Genomic DNA, 12,451 nt, shown 5'->3' with positions numbered 1-12,451 from the left:
TTCTCATAAATAAATTGGAGCGGACGGTGTTCTTTTTTTATGTCTTGACAGCCGCTCATCCAAAAACTTTATAACGGAGACTGCACGGAAAGAAAGGAAGGAGTGAAGAAAGAAAGAAAGAAAGAAAGAAAGAAAGAAAGAAAGAAAGAAAGAAAGAAAGAAAGAAAGAAAGAAAGAAAGAAAGAGGAAGAAAGAAAGAGGAAGAAAGAAAGAGGAAGAAAGAAAGAAAGCAAGAAAGAAGGAAATCATCCAAAAACTTTATAACGGAGACGGCATGGAAAGAAAGGAAGGAGTGAAGGGTGGGGGGGAGTGAGGAAGAAAGGAAGAGAGGAAGGATGGAAGAAGGAAAGAAAGAAAGAAAGAAAGAAAGAAAGAAAGAAAGAAAGAAAGAAAGAAAGAAAGTAAGAAAGTAAGAAAGTAAGAAAGTAAGAAAGAAAAAAATCATTATCCGTTTATCAAAAAAATATGTAATATAGTTGTTGATGTGAGCTTGACACTTATTTTGGTAACAGGAAAAAAGGTGCTTTTATTCTGAAGACTGCGTCTCTACACTTCCGGCAGTGTTCCGCTGTATCCTGTCTTCCAGTCCGGCAGCAAAACATGGTCAAAGTAAAGTGTCACCGCGTGTTTCCAGTTTGTTAAAGACACGAAGCAGCGGCTACACAATACACGACACACTGTAGTTCATGTGTTTACGCTTAAGTTCATTTAAAAACCTACAGTCTTTACATTCATGTTTCTGAACAGCAGCAGCTCGGTGTGACAACAACCAACACTGGACCACTTGTTTTCTTTTCCCCATGAAAAGTTAGCAGGACGACTCCCCAAGAACAAGTAAGTCCCGCTCAGCCTTGTGTGGAATAAATACACCAACTGTGTAGTTGTACAGCGAAATCATCAGGAGCCTCCTTTTAGATCCTTGAGTTCAATTAGCTTCACGAGTTTCAGTAAATTAGAAAGCCCTGTTTCAAAATGAAAACTATTAATATATTCAGACAACAAGGAAACGTTTGAATGGTTTTCTACATCCAGGCAACGATCTGAATCAGAAGATCAAGTCAAGCTGAACAATCTTAATGTGGATCATTCAAACAAAACAGCTCTGAGTTGCATCTGAAACAGTCCCTGTGTTGCAGGTATCTTGCATCTTGACCCATATATATTTTCCCTGAATGAATGAAATGTAACTTTGACGAATAATATTAAATTCCCCTTACCCTGTTCATTTAATTGGACACTAGTCTCACTTGTCAAACAGACACGTTTCTGTGTGTTCTTCTCCGTCTTCATAAAAGTTTTTCTACAGGCGTTTTTGTGAACGGTCTCCTTATGAAACTACATTAAACTCACTAGATCTGGATTCAAACATGCCCGATCTGAAGTTATTCTCTCAGCCATCAACGACAATGTGAGAAAAACTAAATCCTGGATCTGTTATTTCCTGACCCAGACCGCATCCTTCCACCAAGTTGTGTGGCAATGTGGCGTCCAGTAGTTTTTGCATAATCCTGCTAACTGTGAGACAAAAGCATAATTTCCTTGATGGAGGTTAATATTTCCATTTAAGTTTTATTTTACCTCTTTTTGAACTAGAAATTCAGATGCCAACTTCAGCCCAATGCAACCCACCATTGCCAGATATCCTGTCGGTCAGGAAAGGGGCCAGATAAAGTCAAAAGTGTAAGAATCTGTTGAATTAAGTCATGTGAAAAGTTTGCTATTGTTTATGTCTTTTTACTTTAGTAATGCATGTCTAGACTTAATTGTTGCTAGCATGTTGGTTTAACTGTTTCCTGCGCCCTTCTAGAAGAAATGCCATCAAGAAACCATCTTGACAAAATTGGGAGGAAGAAGAAGAAATGGACGGAGGAGGCCATGGAGCGTGCACTGATCGAGGTGAAGTCCGGGAGGTGCACGGTGAGGCAGGCTGCCAAGGAGTTCGGGGTCCCCAAATCCTCCCTGGGGGACAGAGTCAGTGGACGGGTGACACCGGGGAGCCGCAGCGGGCCGGCTCAGCTCATCACGTCTGCTGACGAGGAGCTGCTGGTGGAGTTCTCCTTGCACATGTCCAAGCATGGATTCCCACTCACCAAGCAGCAGCTGGTGTCCTTCGCCTCGTCCATTTACAAGCGGCAGCATCGGAGGGTGGCGTTCTCCAAACTGGGCCAGACCTGGTGGCTCAATTTTAGGAAACGGCAGGAGAGGAACATCGCCATTCAGCCAGCGGACAATGTTGTCCGTGGGAGGACAGTGTGTGTGAGGAAGGAAGCAGTGGATCAGTTTTTCCATTTGCTGAGCACCGTCATAGACGCTCATGGCCTCGGAGACAAGCCTCACCAAATCTTCAACTGCAGCGAGACTGGCTTTCAACTGGGCAGGAAGAGGGTGCTCGTCCCCAAGCCGGCCAGTTTAGGCTGCAGGCCAGTGCTGGGTCTGAGGGACCACATCTCCGTCCTGGCTTGCTTTAGCGCTGCCGGCGAGGACATTCCCCCGTTTATTGTCTACTCAAAGGCCTATCCAGGGGGAGTGTGTTACAAGACACAAGGGCCCCCAAACGCCCTCTACGGGTGGTCCGGCTCAGGGTGTATGAACTCGGACCTCTTTAAGAAGTGGTTCCTCAAACATTTTCTACTGCACGCACCAAAGCAGCGTCCCCTGCTGCTGATTTTCGACGGCCACAAGTCACCGGTGAACCTTGAGGTGGTGGAGGCCGCCCGCAAGGAGGACGTGGTCCTGCTGTGCCTTCCGTCTCACTGCTCTCACATCCTGCAGCCGCTCAACGCAGGACTCTTTGTGCTGCTGAGGCAGCGTTTCGCAGCGCTCCTAGGGGAAGGCTGCGCCACCGACACTCACTTTGCAATAAGCAAGAAGGAGTTCTCAGGCGTATTCAAAGGGACGTATCAGCTGGCGAAGGAAGAGGAAGGCGCCAGGATTGTCAAGGAAGGCTTTAGCAAATGTGGTATCTACCCGCTGAACCACTTTGTTGTCACTGAGGGACATTTAATGCCATCGCACGGCACGGGCCAAGCAGCTGACCCTTCCTTTGCCACATCAGCACAGGGGGTGCACACTGGAGGAGAGCTCACAGCAGCCGGACCCTCGTTGTAGCTCATTACTACTCATGACTGTCAATTGGCCAATTAGTAACTCTGAGGAAGGAGGCTTCCTGCAGAGCGCTGCGTTTGTCAGCTCGCAGAGAAGAACGGAGTGAGTGGATATTTTCAACGTTGTGTTCAGGTTTAGTGATTATGTTGGAATGCTGCTCAACGGTGGTTCACAGCTTGTGGGTCTCTGGATGACACTAAAGGAGACAAAACATTTTCAAATCCAAAAATAAAGAAAACTACAGGCTAAGTTTCTGCTGCATGAAAATCTGTTTCCTCTTTGTGACTATTCACTATTTACCTCTGCCAAGGACGTTATGTTTCTGTTTTTTAGTAGGTTGGTTTTGTTTTTAAGCAAATTACCCAGAGAACTGAATGGATTTCCACAAAAACGTGGTGGAAGGATTTTGTATGGGTCAGGGAAAAACCAATTCAATTTTGTTGTAGATGCAGGAATTATTATTAATTTTAACAAATATTTCTTTGACAATGCGAGAAAGGACATTTCAATGTTTTCCCAGAATATGTCTAATTGATCTTGATGAAACAAGTCAGGCACAGGGAGATCTGGCAAGATTTCTTTTGCAAAATATAAGTTACTCAGTGTTTGCTTCTTCACATTGTTCAAGCCTGTTGTGAAACTCACTGACAGAGGGGTAATCATGTTTTTTTTTCACACTCACACTGAGAAGAGAAATGATAACACGCCTTTGAAACTGTGGACTCACTTCAGTTGTGAATCTTTTATTCTTTTGATGGACAGTTCTAAATCTGTTAGGTCCATTTGACAGTTATAAATGAATATGGTGTCTAAAATACCTAAGAATTATTGAGGAAACTAAACCTTTTAATTATTTTGCGGAGGGGTGTCTGACTACTAAGGTATATGCGTACACACCCCTCAATAATTCACTCAAGTGTGGGTTGTAGTTGTACATTTATGTGTCATGTACGTGCTAAAGGAATGTGATGTAATATCAATGCAATAGGTTCAACTATAAACAATACAGGGACATGGAACAAGTCAGTAAACCACTTTAGGATCACCTGCATTTCTGTACACATGTGTAGTCTGGTGATCAGTACAAATCTGTTTTTAAGTCTTGACACACAAATTCTTATATTGTTCTTGTCATGATTTAAACCATCTAACATTCTCAGTGTAGGAAGGAAAAAGAATGTGAACCCCTCGGCTGATGACATCAACAGCAGTTAACAGGAGTTCTTAAACCAGGAGAGTCTGATCAATGAAACTGGATCTGAGGTGTGTGTAAGAGTTAATCTGACTAATTTAATCTCAGCATTCAAACATTTAGTTGGTTGGCTCTCTTTCACTTGCAGGAAAGAGATCTTAAAATAATTGCAATCAGGATTTGTTGATTTGCATAATGCTGGATAGGTTGACAGAATCATCTCAAAGATGGTATTTAGTCGAAGATATGTTAGTTCTGTGGCTACTTTCCCTAGAATTGTGCATCCAGCTAAAATGACTCCAAAGCAGAATGATCAGTAGAGATCAGTGTGTTGTTATCTCAGCAGAGAAAGTGTGTTTTCATTGCTGTTTGTCTCTTTGCAGTATTACACAACACATGCAGAACAGATTTCCCTGAAACCTGGTGGAAGGGTGGGGTACCAGCCAAAGAAGAACCCATTAAGTTTCTGGGAGGATCCAGATCACGGGGCGGATCCAGGAGTCGTTTTTTTTCAGCTTCTTAAACATTCCAAGGCAGGGTGTTATTGAATATATACACATATTTATCTAGGAATAATTCATGAATCTCGATGTTTCACATCAGGCATATGTTAGGGCACTGATATTTATGAGTTTTTTAAATCGTGTGCAGCTTGATTGAATGCAAGGGACTGTTGAGCCTTGGCGGAGGTATACGCTCCACTCAGTGACATTCCTTAGTGTGTTGAACTACAGGTAGACCTGTGACTTATATGTTACATAACGATCACATCACATTTGATGCAGGAAACCAGGTCATTCCACAGGGAACTTAACTATATGTATTATTAATAATAATTACTGTATAAACAGTCTGAATGTTTCAGAACATTTATAGAATCTATTTAAATGATACTGAATACAGCTTTGTTTATTTGTGATTGTTAAATTTTACAGAAACTAAAAGGAAATTTAAGGAAGGAAACCTTTAAAAGCAACAGGGCGCCACTGTGCCTGAGGTCTGTATCGTAAAACCAACAATGCTTCATCAACCTGCTGCAGCACAGGTCGGCCTGCTGTACACTGTTGTTCTTTATCAATGCTGCGAAGCTGCTCCAGAGTTCAGTTAATATTAATGTGCAGTATGTTAATGTCACAGATGGTGATTTGTGCACGAAGCTTTAACATTTTTTTCAGTTATCAGCTGAAAGCAGCAAGTCTAAGGACAGTTTGATTTGACTTGTAGAACTGCCACTACAATGTTTCTCATATACAAAGATGTGTCACACTGGTGTATGACATTTAAATATTACTCAAAACCATAAAATCTGCTAAATTGTTAATTAAATCACTAAATTTACTGAAAATGATTTAATCAAATTTTATACCTTTGTCCTATATTATGAAGAGACTCTTGTTGTCCATTCATCTCTCAACAGATTTTTCTCAGATGCTAAAATCAATCATCGCCACTTATGTCTTTCCGCTGCTTTTATACCTGTGGTATCTGAAGGAGCTTGATAACTTCTTCCCTCATTCTTTGTGAACTTTTTCTGAGAAACCCATTTGTTCATCTACATTTTTATACTTTTTTAATAAGTCTAGAGTACCAATAACGTTCCCATCTGAATATTTATACTGCAGCACTCACTCAAATATCTTGGCCGTGGAGAGGACGTATGACTTCTGCTTGACTTGAGCGGGTGTGGTCTCGTCACCGAGGTGCGTCCTGCAAGACAGAAGTAGTTGTTGCACCATTTATTTAAAATACAAATTAAGCAAAAAATCTGTGTTCATAGTGTAGAATTTTCCTTCAGGGATGAATAAAGTAATCTATCTAAAGCTAAAACTACTACAGGATCCTAGTTTTCTTAGGATGCAATAGAAGCGATGCCAAACTGCACCAGAGCACATGAGAAAAAACACAAAGGCTTTAATATCTGTTTAAAAGTTTACTCTGCTTCATCTTGCTCTTCTTTTTCCTGTCCGGAGCTTTGGATCCAGCTGCCATCATTCTTCAGCGATGTTCGCCACTTGGTGGTTTTTAACACCTCGTTTCTGTCAACGTCTGCAACACATCCTCACACGTCAGGATATCTGTGCACACTAATGATGCTCACAAAAAAGGAAGAAATATTGAATTTGAGTGGAACTTACATTGCGTCATGATGCTAATATTTTCTCAGATGTTCAACCTGTTGGAATATGGTCAAGATTAAGTTCTCATAGCTGTTTTTTAAACATGAATGCAAAAAGAACAGTAGTTGATGAATGCAGAGATGTTATATTTGCATAGTTTCTTTCTACATAGTTTCACCAGTGAGTTATACAGTGACCACACATCTCATACAAAACCAGGAAAACTGCATTCTGCACGCAAAGAACTCATTAAAAACATATAAAAAACATTTGTCAACAGCTCCTCGGTGCAAAGTTTCAGTGTGAGCCCAGTGTTTACCACTTTTTACATTAAATTAAAACTGTAGAAAAATATCACCTAGTTGAAAACAATGATTGCATGTTCCCTTCACTCTAAATGTTGTGAATCCTCCTTGTGTTTACAGCATCACATCCTGTTACACTGTGCATCTTTACTCTCCCTGAGCCCCTCTTAACATCTCACCCTGCTCTTAGTGCTTTAATCACTTCTGATGAATCTCTCTGGAGACGAGCCAGCGACAATTAACCAGGTCAAATTCATTATGCATAGAAAATTAAAGCCATTCTGACTCTGTAAGGAGCCCTTGCCCTGCAGAGTCAATGAAATCAGAAACAAAGTCAAGTCCACTCATGCACCATATTGCTGTTCTCACCTGTTAAGTCATCAGTGTCAGGCCGGCTCTGATCTCTGGATCGCAGGTACGAGACAGTTCAACCCGAGCCCCCTCCCCCTGTCATGTTAGATTCCACCCGTCCTGCCGCACCATCCAGTCTGAGATGCTGCCATGCAGGCTGGTCATGTGGGCGGGTGGTATGGATTGACAGGGGCCATTTAACATATAGTTCATGCTACATGTTTGTGAACTGACGCATTCCATAGCTGTTTGACAGGAATCTTCTCACAGCAGTTGTTTCGTGACAACCAAATGAAAGACAGATAAATATTCTAAGCATTCTTGCCCTTTCTGCTTTTCTGATGTGTAACAGCTGCACAACTCAAACCCATGATTCAAGTTAGTATTTACCGGTATTCTTTTTTTATTCCACTGACTTGAGATCTGCACACTCCACCTTCTATCTACACTGAAACCCTGCAGCTCATCATTTTGACGCATTTCATTAGAAACATTTCCATCTTGTTTCATTGAACTCCAAAGAACATTCCTTCAGAAAGACGCCGTTCCTTTAGGAATCAAGAAAGACCGGATCTTCAACTACTTGGAATTCAATCTATGGCCTTATCACAACATGTCAACGTTCTTTACATTGAGATGCATCCGACCAAAGCAAAACTAGAAAAAACGCACACATGAACCATTTAAACCAAACCTTTAATGTTAGGTAATATTGAATAAACTCAAATATTCACAGTTCTAGATGTGGATCCCTTATTATCAGGGAAATTAATCTCTACGAAGAAACTGTAACTGTCAGCAAAACCGGCCAGTTTATGCAGACTGTTTTATTCTTTTATTTTAGGGTTGGGCTATATATTGTTCTTATGTTCAACTACGGTTTGGGTTATTTTCGTTGTCTTTTATACGTAGCGACTCCCCTCGCATAGTTACCTGCAGCAAAGGAGCGGACGGTTTTATTCGACACACCTGATCCCTCGTTTCCGCCCCAGTGCAATAAAATCCCTGCCGTCAGCCCGGCACAGATAGGAAACCAAACCGGACGCCAGCTTTGCGGCATTTCTCGGACCGAAAGAAACATCCAAACAACTTTAGCTTAACACCCCTCGCCAAGCGGAACGAGGTAAGGAAGCTGGTCCCATTTACTTTGCTGCGGGTAGTGCGGAAGGGAGTCGCTGTCACGTTAACGAGTCAGATGTCTCACGTGGCGATTTGTTTGTTCATTGTATTTTAACGTTCGTGTTTGGTTTTAATGATTAAAATCTTTGTAACTTGTAACTGTCATTACAGTTTTACGGTGTCACTACGGCAAACCAGATGTGAGAATAAAGAGCCGTGTACATCAGTTCAAGAGACTCAGCGTTTGTGTGGAGAAGCGGGGGGGCCGTTACAGTAAAACTCGAGGCTACAACGAAACGTCTTCCTGACTCGTGTCGTCACCCGAAGACACAAAACTTACAAATCGACCGTCAGACAAGACCGGACAACGCATCAAAGGCGCACGCACGAGAGAATATATGCAAATTTAATGAAGCATTTACATATGTAAATACAAAAATGTTGTGAACTTTCCTGCTTTCTTGAAGTCAAAACTGATCACTAAATAATGATGATGATTTTAACGACCAATGGTAATTGTGTGTGTCATGTTGCAATTAACATTATTTATTGTTGTCTATGAGGAGCGTAAACACTGTTTAAATTGCCTAGTATAATTTTCTAAGCATACTTACAGCGCATCCTCTTTTGTTTGTGCCCATCTTACTTAGGATATTTAGGTTGCATCTGTTTTTGTGCTAAAACTCTGAGTATTCAACTGTTTTGCAAATGTCTGGTATAAGAAATAGCAGTTACTAAATTAAAGCGACTACTTGCAGAGGTTCTATTCAGGCACACTGCATATCACACCTAAAGATTAAGGTCCGAAGGTCAAATTAACAACGCAAGTAAAATAAAATGTCACTTAAAGCAGCAGCAACAAGTAAATCAGTTCCCATGCATCAAGACAGACCAGGCTCGCGGCAAAGAATAATTCCTGAGAACATCCGAGAGCTGCATAAAAATACTTTCTATTCGGCCTATGAGTCCTGGAAATTGTCAGCGAGAGAAGTTCGGACTGAAATGAAAAACTACTGCTCTCCAGATGACCTCGATAAAATCCAACGAAAAATTTGCACAAACCATGATGTGGTGAGCCATCATTATGAGGCACTTGTATGCAGCCAAACCACCACCCCAGATATCGTTGGTAAAATGGACACCTGCTCTGCTCTGACTGAAGAAATTCTTGCTCTTGTGAGTAAACGCAGAGACATCATCGATGGCAACTATAATGAACGAGTCGAGAAGGAGAGAGTGAGAATAGTGCTGAGTAAGGAAGATCATGGCTCCATATTTGGACTTACAAATACTGAAACCGCATTTTCAGAAACATCACGGAACTCAGACCAATCAAATGCAATTTCAACAAGCTCTAGTAAACGACAAGACGCAGAAGCAGAGCTCGCAGCCAAGCAAGCGGAGGTAAAGGCAACAAAAGACATTCTATCCCAGGAATCCAAGCTCAGAAGACTGGAAGATGAATGGAAACTTGAAGAGGCGGCCATGTTGACCGAATTGGAGCGGAAAAGGACAGAGAGACAATCAAAGCTAGAAGAGGAAAGGAGGAACCTGCAGCAGCTTAAGGCAGAGAAGGAAGTCCAGGTAGCAGCTGCTAGAGTAAGAGCATATAACAGTTTCGAAGATGTCCGCCAAGATGGGATGAACCATGAATCAGTCGCTGCTCACCAGGAGACCAGATATGAAGCTCGGCTAAATTCAAATGGTTCACCATCTCAACCTCGACTAGCACCTTTGCGAGCAACAACATCTGAAGATACAGTCTCTCTGGCCCAAGCAATAGCAAGCGCACTAAGCATAAATCGCTTGCCTGTACCGGAGCCAGAAACGTTTAATGGCGATCCTTTGAAGTTCACTGATTGGAAGATGTCTTTTACAACCCTTATCGATCAGAAACCTCTCTCACCAAGCGAGAAGATGTATTATCTAAAGATCTACCTCGTCGGAGAAGCCCGCAGAGCAGTGGAAGGGTTCTTCTATAGGAACTCTGAGGACGCATATACAGGTGCCTGGAAAGTCCTACATGAGAGATACGGAAACCCATTCCTTGTTCAAAAGGCCTTCAGAGACAAGCTCGCCAGATGGCCCAAAATCAGTGCGACTGATCCGTTAGCACTGAGAGATTTTACAGACTTTCTCCAAGGCTGCGCAGAGGCAATCCCACACGTTAAAGGTTTGACCATCTTGAATGATTGCGAAGAAAACCACAAGCTACTTCAAAAACTACCTGATTGGATTGTACAAAAGTGGGGCCGAATCGTCGACGATAACCTGTATAAAGCGGGGGATTACCCTGATTTCAAAAGTTTCACAGCGTTCCTGAACAAAGAGGCCCGGATATCTTGCAACCCTATCACGTCCCCACATTGGATGAACTTTAATCCCACAGTCGAGAAGGAAGCCAGATCCCTCAATTCAACTGCCCAATTAAAGTACGCCACCCGAGATGCACCTGAAACGGCCAATTATAGGGGAAGACCCCCATGTGTGCTCTGCCAAGATGAAACGCATGTCATCGTCAGGTGCCCTTCTTTCGCTGCGAAATCTTTGGAAGATAAAAGGGCATTCATCCACGAAAACCGCCTCTGTTTTGGTTGCCTAAGGAAGGGACACATCAATAAAGACTGTAGAGGGCGACATACATGTAATACCTGTGGTCGTAGGCATCCCACTTGCCTGCATGAGGAGTAGTTAAAAGGACATAACACTCCTAGATATTTAGCTGAAAGGGCCATTAAATGCTCTAGAAATCCTGTATAGCACAGTCGGTTAAAATGTTTATATCAGGATTTGGTGGGAGTGTAACTGTCAGCAAAACCGGCCAGTTTATGCAGACTGTTTTATTCTTTGATTTTAGGGTTGGGCTATATATTGTTCTTATGTTCAACTACGGTTTGGGTTATTTTCGTTGTCTTTTATACGTAGCGACTCCCCTCGCATAGTTACCTGCAGCAAAGGAGCGGACGGTTTTATTCGACACACCTGATCCCTCGTTTCCGCCCCAGTGCAATAAAATCCCTGCCGTCAGCCCGGCACAGATAGGAAACCAAACCGGACGCCAGCTTTGCGGCATTTCTCGGACCGAAAGAAACATCCAAACAACTTTAGCTTAACACCCCTCGCCAAGCGGAACGAGGTAAGGAAGCTGGTCCCATTTACTTTGCTGCGGGTAGTGCGGAAGGGAGTCGCTGTCACGTTAACGAGTCAGATGTCTCACGTGGCGATTTGTTTGTTCATTGTATTTTAACGTTCGTGTTTGGTTTTAATGATTAAAATCTTTGTAACTTGTAACTGTCATTACAGTTTTACGGTGTCACTACGGCAAACCAGATGTGAGAATAAAGAGCCGTGTACATCAGTTCAAGAGACCTAGCGTTTGTGTGGAGAAGCGGGGGGGCCGTTACAGAAACATTACCACGGATTAAATGTAATTTCAATTTCAGGTGAGAGAAAGCCAGACTCTGCATGATACAAGTGAGAAATCATACTTTTTTACTGATTTGTGTGAACTGACTGTTTAAATATAATACTCACGCACACAGACACATACACACACAAACATCAAATCACATCATACAAAGAGGTAACCATACATTAAGCAGGGAACCACAATCACATCTAAATGCATCTATTTGCAGGAATTTTATATTGTTTTTCACTTTGCCGTGTTTTACGCAGTTTTGCCCTCTTTTACTTTTAGGAAGTAGGGCCTTTGAGGCGCTGGATATTTAAAAGTTGTGTGGAATCCAGCAGTACCCACCCCCCCCCCCCCCCCCCCAGTTTCTGCCTTGGTCTACCTGAGCAAACGTTTTCAATAACAATTCTTTGCATTACAACAGCATGGTTTTGAAACAAGAGATCTTTAAAAAACAATAAATCACACACAGTACAGACAGAAGTTATGTATTACACAGTCAAAGTTGTTGATGTAACATAAATCATTAAAATACAATTAGTGCACATTAATGTGCCAAAGTGATTAAAATTTGAGTTGTAATACTAATATTAATAATTCTACCGGATTTGATCAAATCTGAACTCGGGACTTCGTAACCGAAACACAGTGTGGAAGATATGTTCTTATTAACATTCAACTTTTTTTGATTTTGTATTTTTCTTGTATTTTATAATGATTTATGTTTGCTGTGTTTCCCACAGTATAAAGATACAGACAGCTGTGCAATCTTGTTTTCCTGTGGCTGTCTCCGCTGTCATTGATTCCCATGATAGATTTGAAAACTGGTCATGAATATTTGATATAA

General features: G+C 41.9%; 1 protein-coding gene across 2 annotated transcripts; it reads left to right on the top strand.

Annotated features, from left to right (window-relative positions):
* The first annotated feature begins 580 nt into the window (after positions 1 to 580).
* On the top strand, positions 581 to 3,351 carry LOC133019611 (uncharacterized). Of its 2 annotated transcripts, XM_061086146.1 has the most exons (3): positions 581 to 834; positions 1,594 to 1,680; positions 1,808 to 3,351. In XM_061086146.1, exon 3 carries the CDS (start codon positions 1,813 to 1,815, stop codon positions 3,106 to 3,108), a length of 1,296 nt encoding a protein of 431 aa, XP_060942129.1. In that variant the 5' UTR covers positions 581 to 834; positions 1,594 to 1,680; positions 1,808 to 1,812; the 3' UTR covers positions 3,109 to 3,351. The 2 variants fall into 2 exon arrangements, with proteins under 2 accessions (XP_060942129.1, XP_060942130.1); XM_061086147.1 differs by lacking the exon at positions 1,594 to 1,680.
* Positions 3,352 to 12,451: the final 9,100 nt, after the last annotated feature.

Source organism: Limanda limanda, chromosome 14 (assembly GCF_963576545.1).
Source record: "Limanda limanda chromosome 14, fLimLim1.1, whole genome shotgun sequence".
NCBI lineage: Eukaryota > Metazoa > Chordata > Actinopteri > Pleuronectiformes > Pleuronectidae > Limanda > Limanda limanda.
This window is presented reverse-complemented; position numbering and strand designations above follow the sequence as displayed.

Bases quoted from the DNA above. Each gene is read 5' to 3' on its own strand.
- LOC133019611 (XM_061086147.1), top strand. From the start codon at position 1,813: ATGCCATCAAGAAACCATCTTGACAAAATTGGGAGGAAGAAGAAGAAA.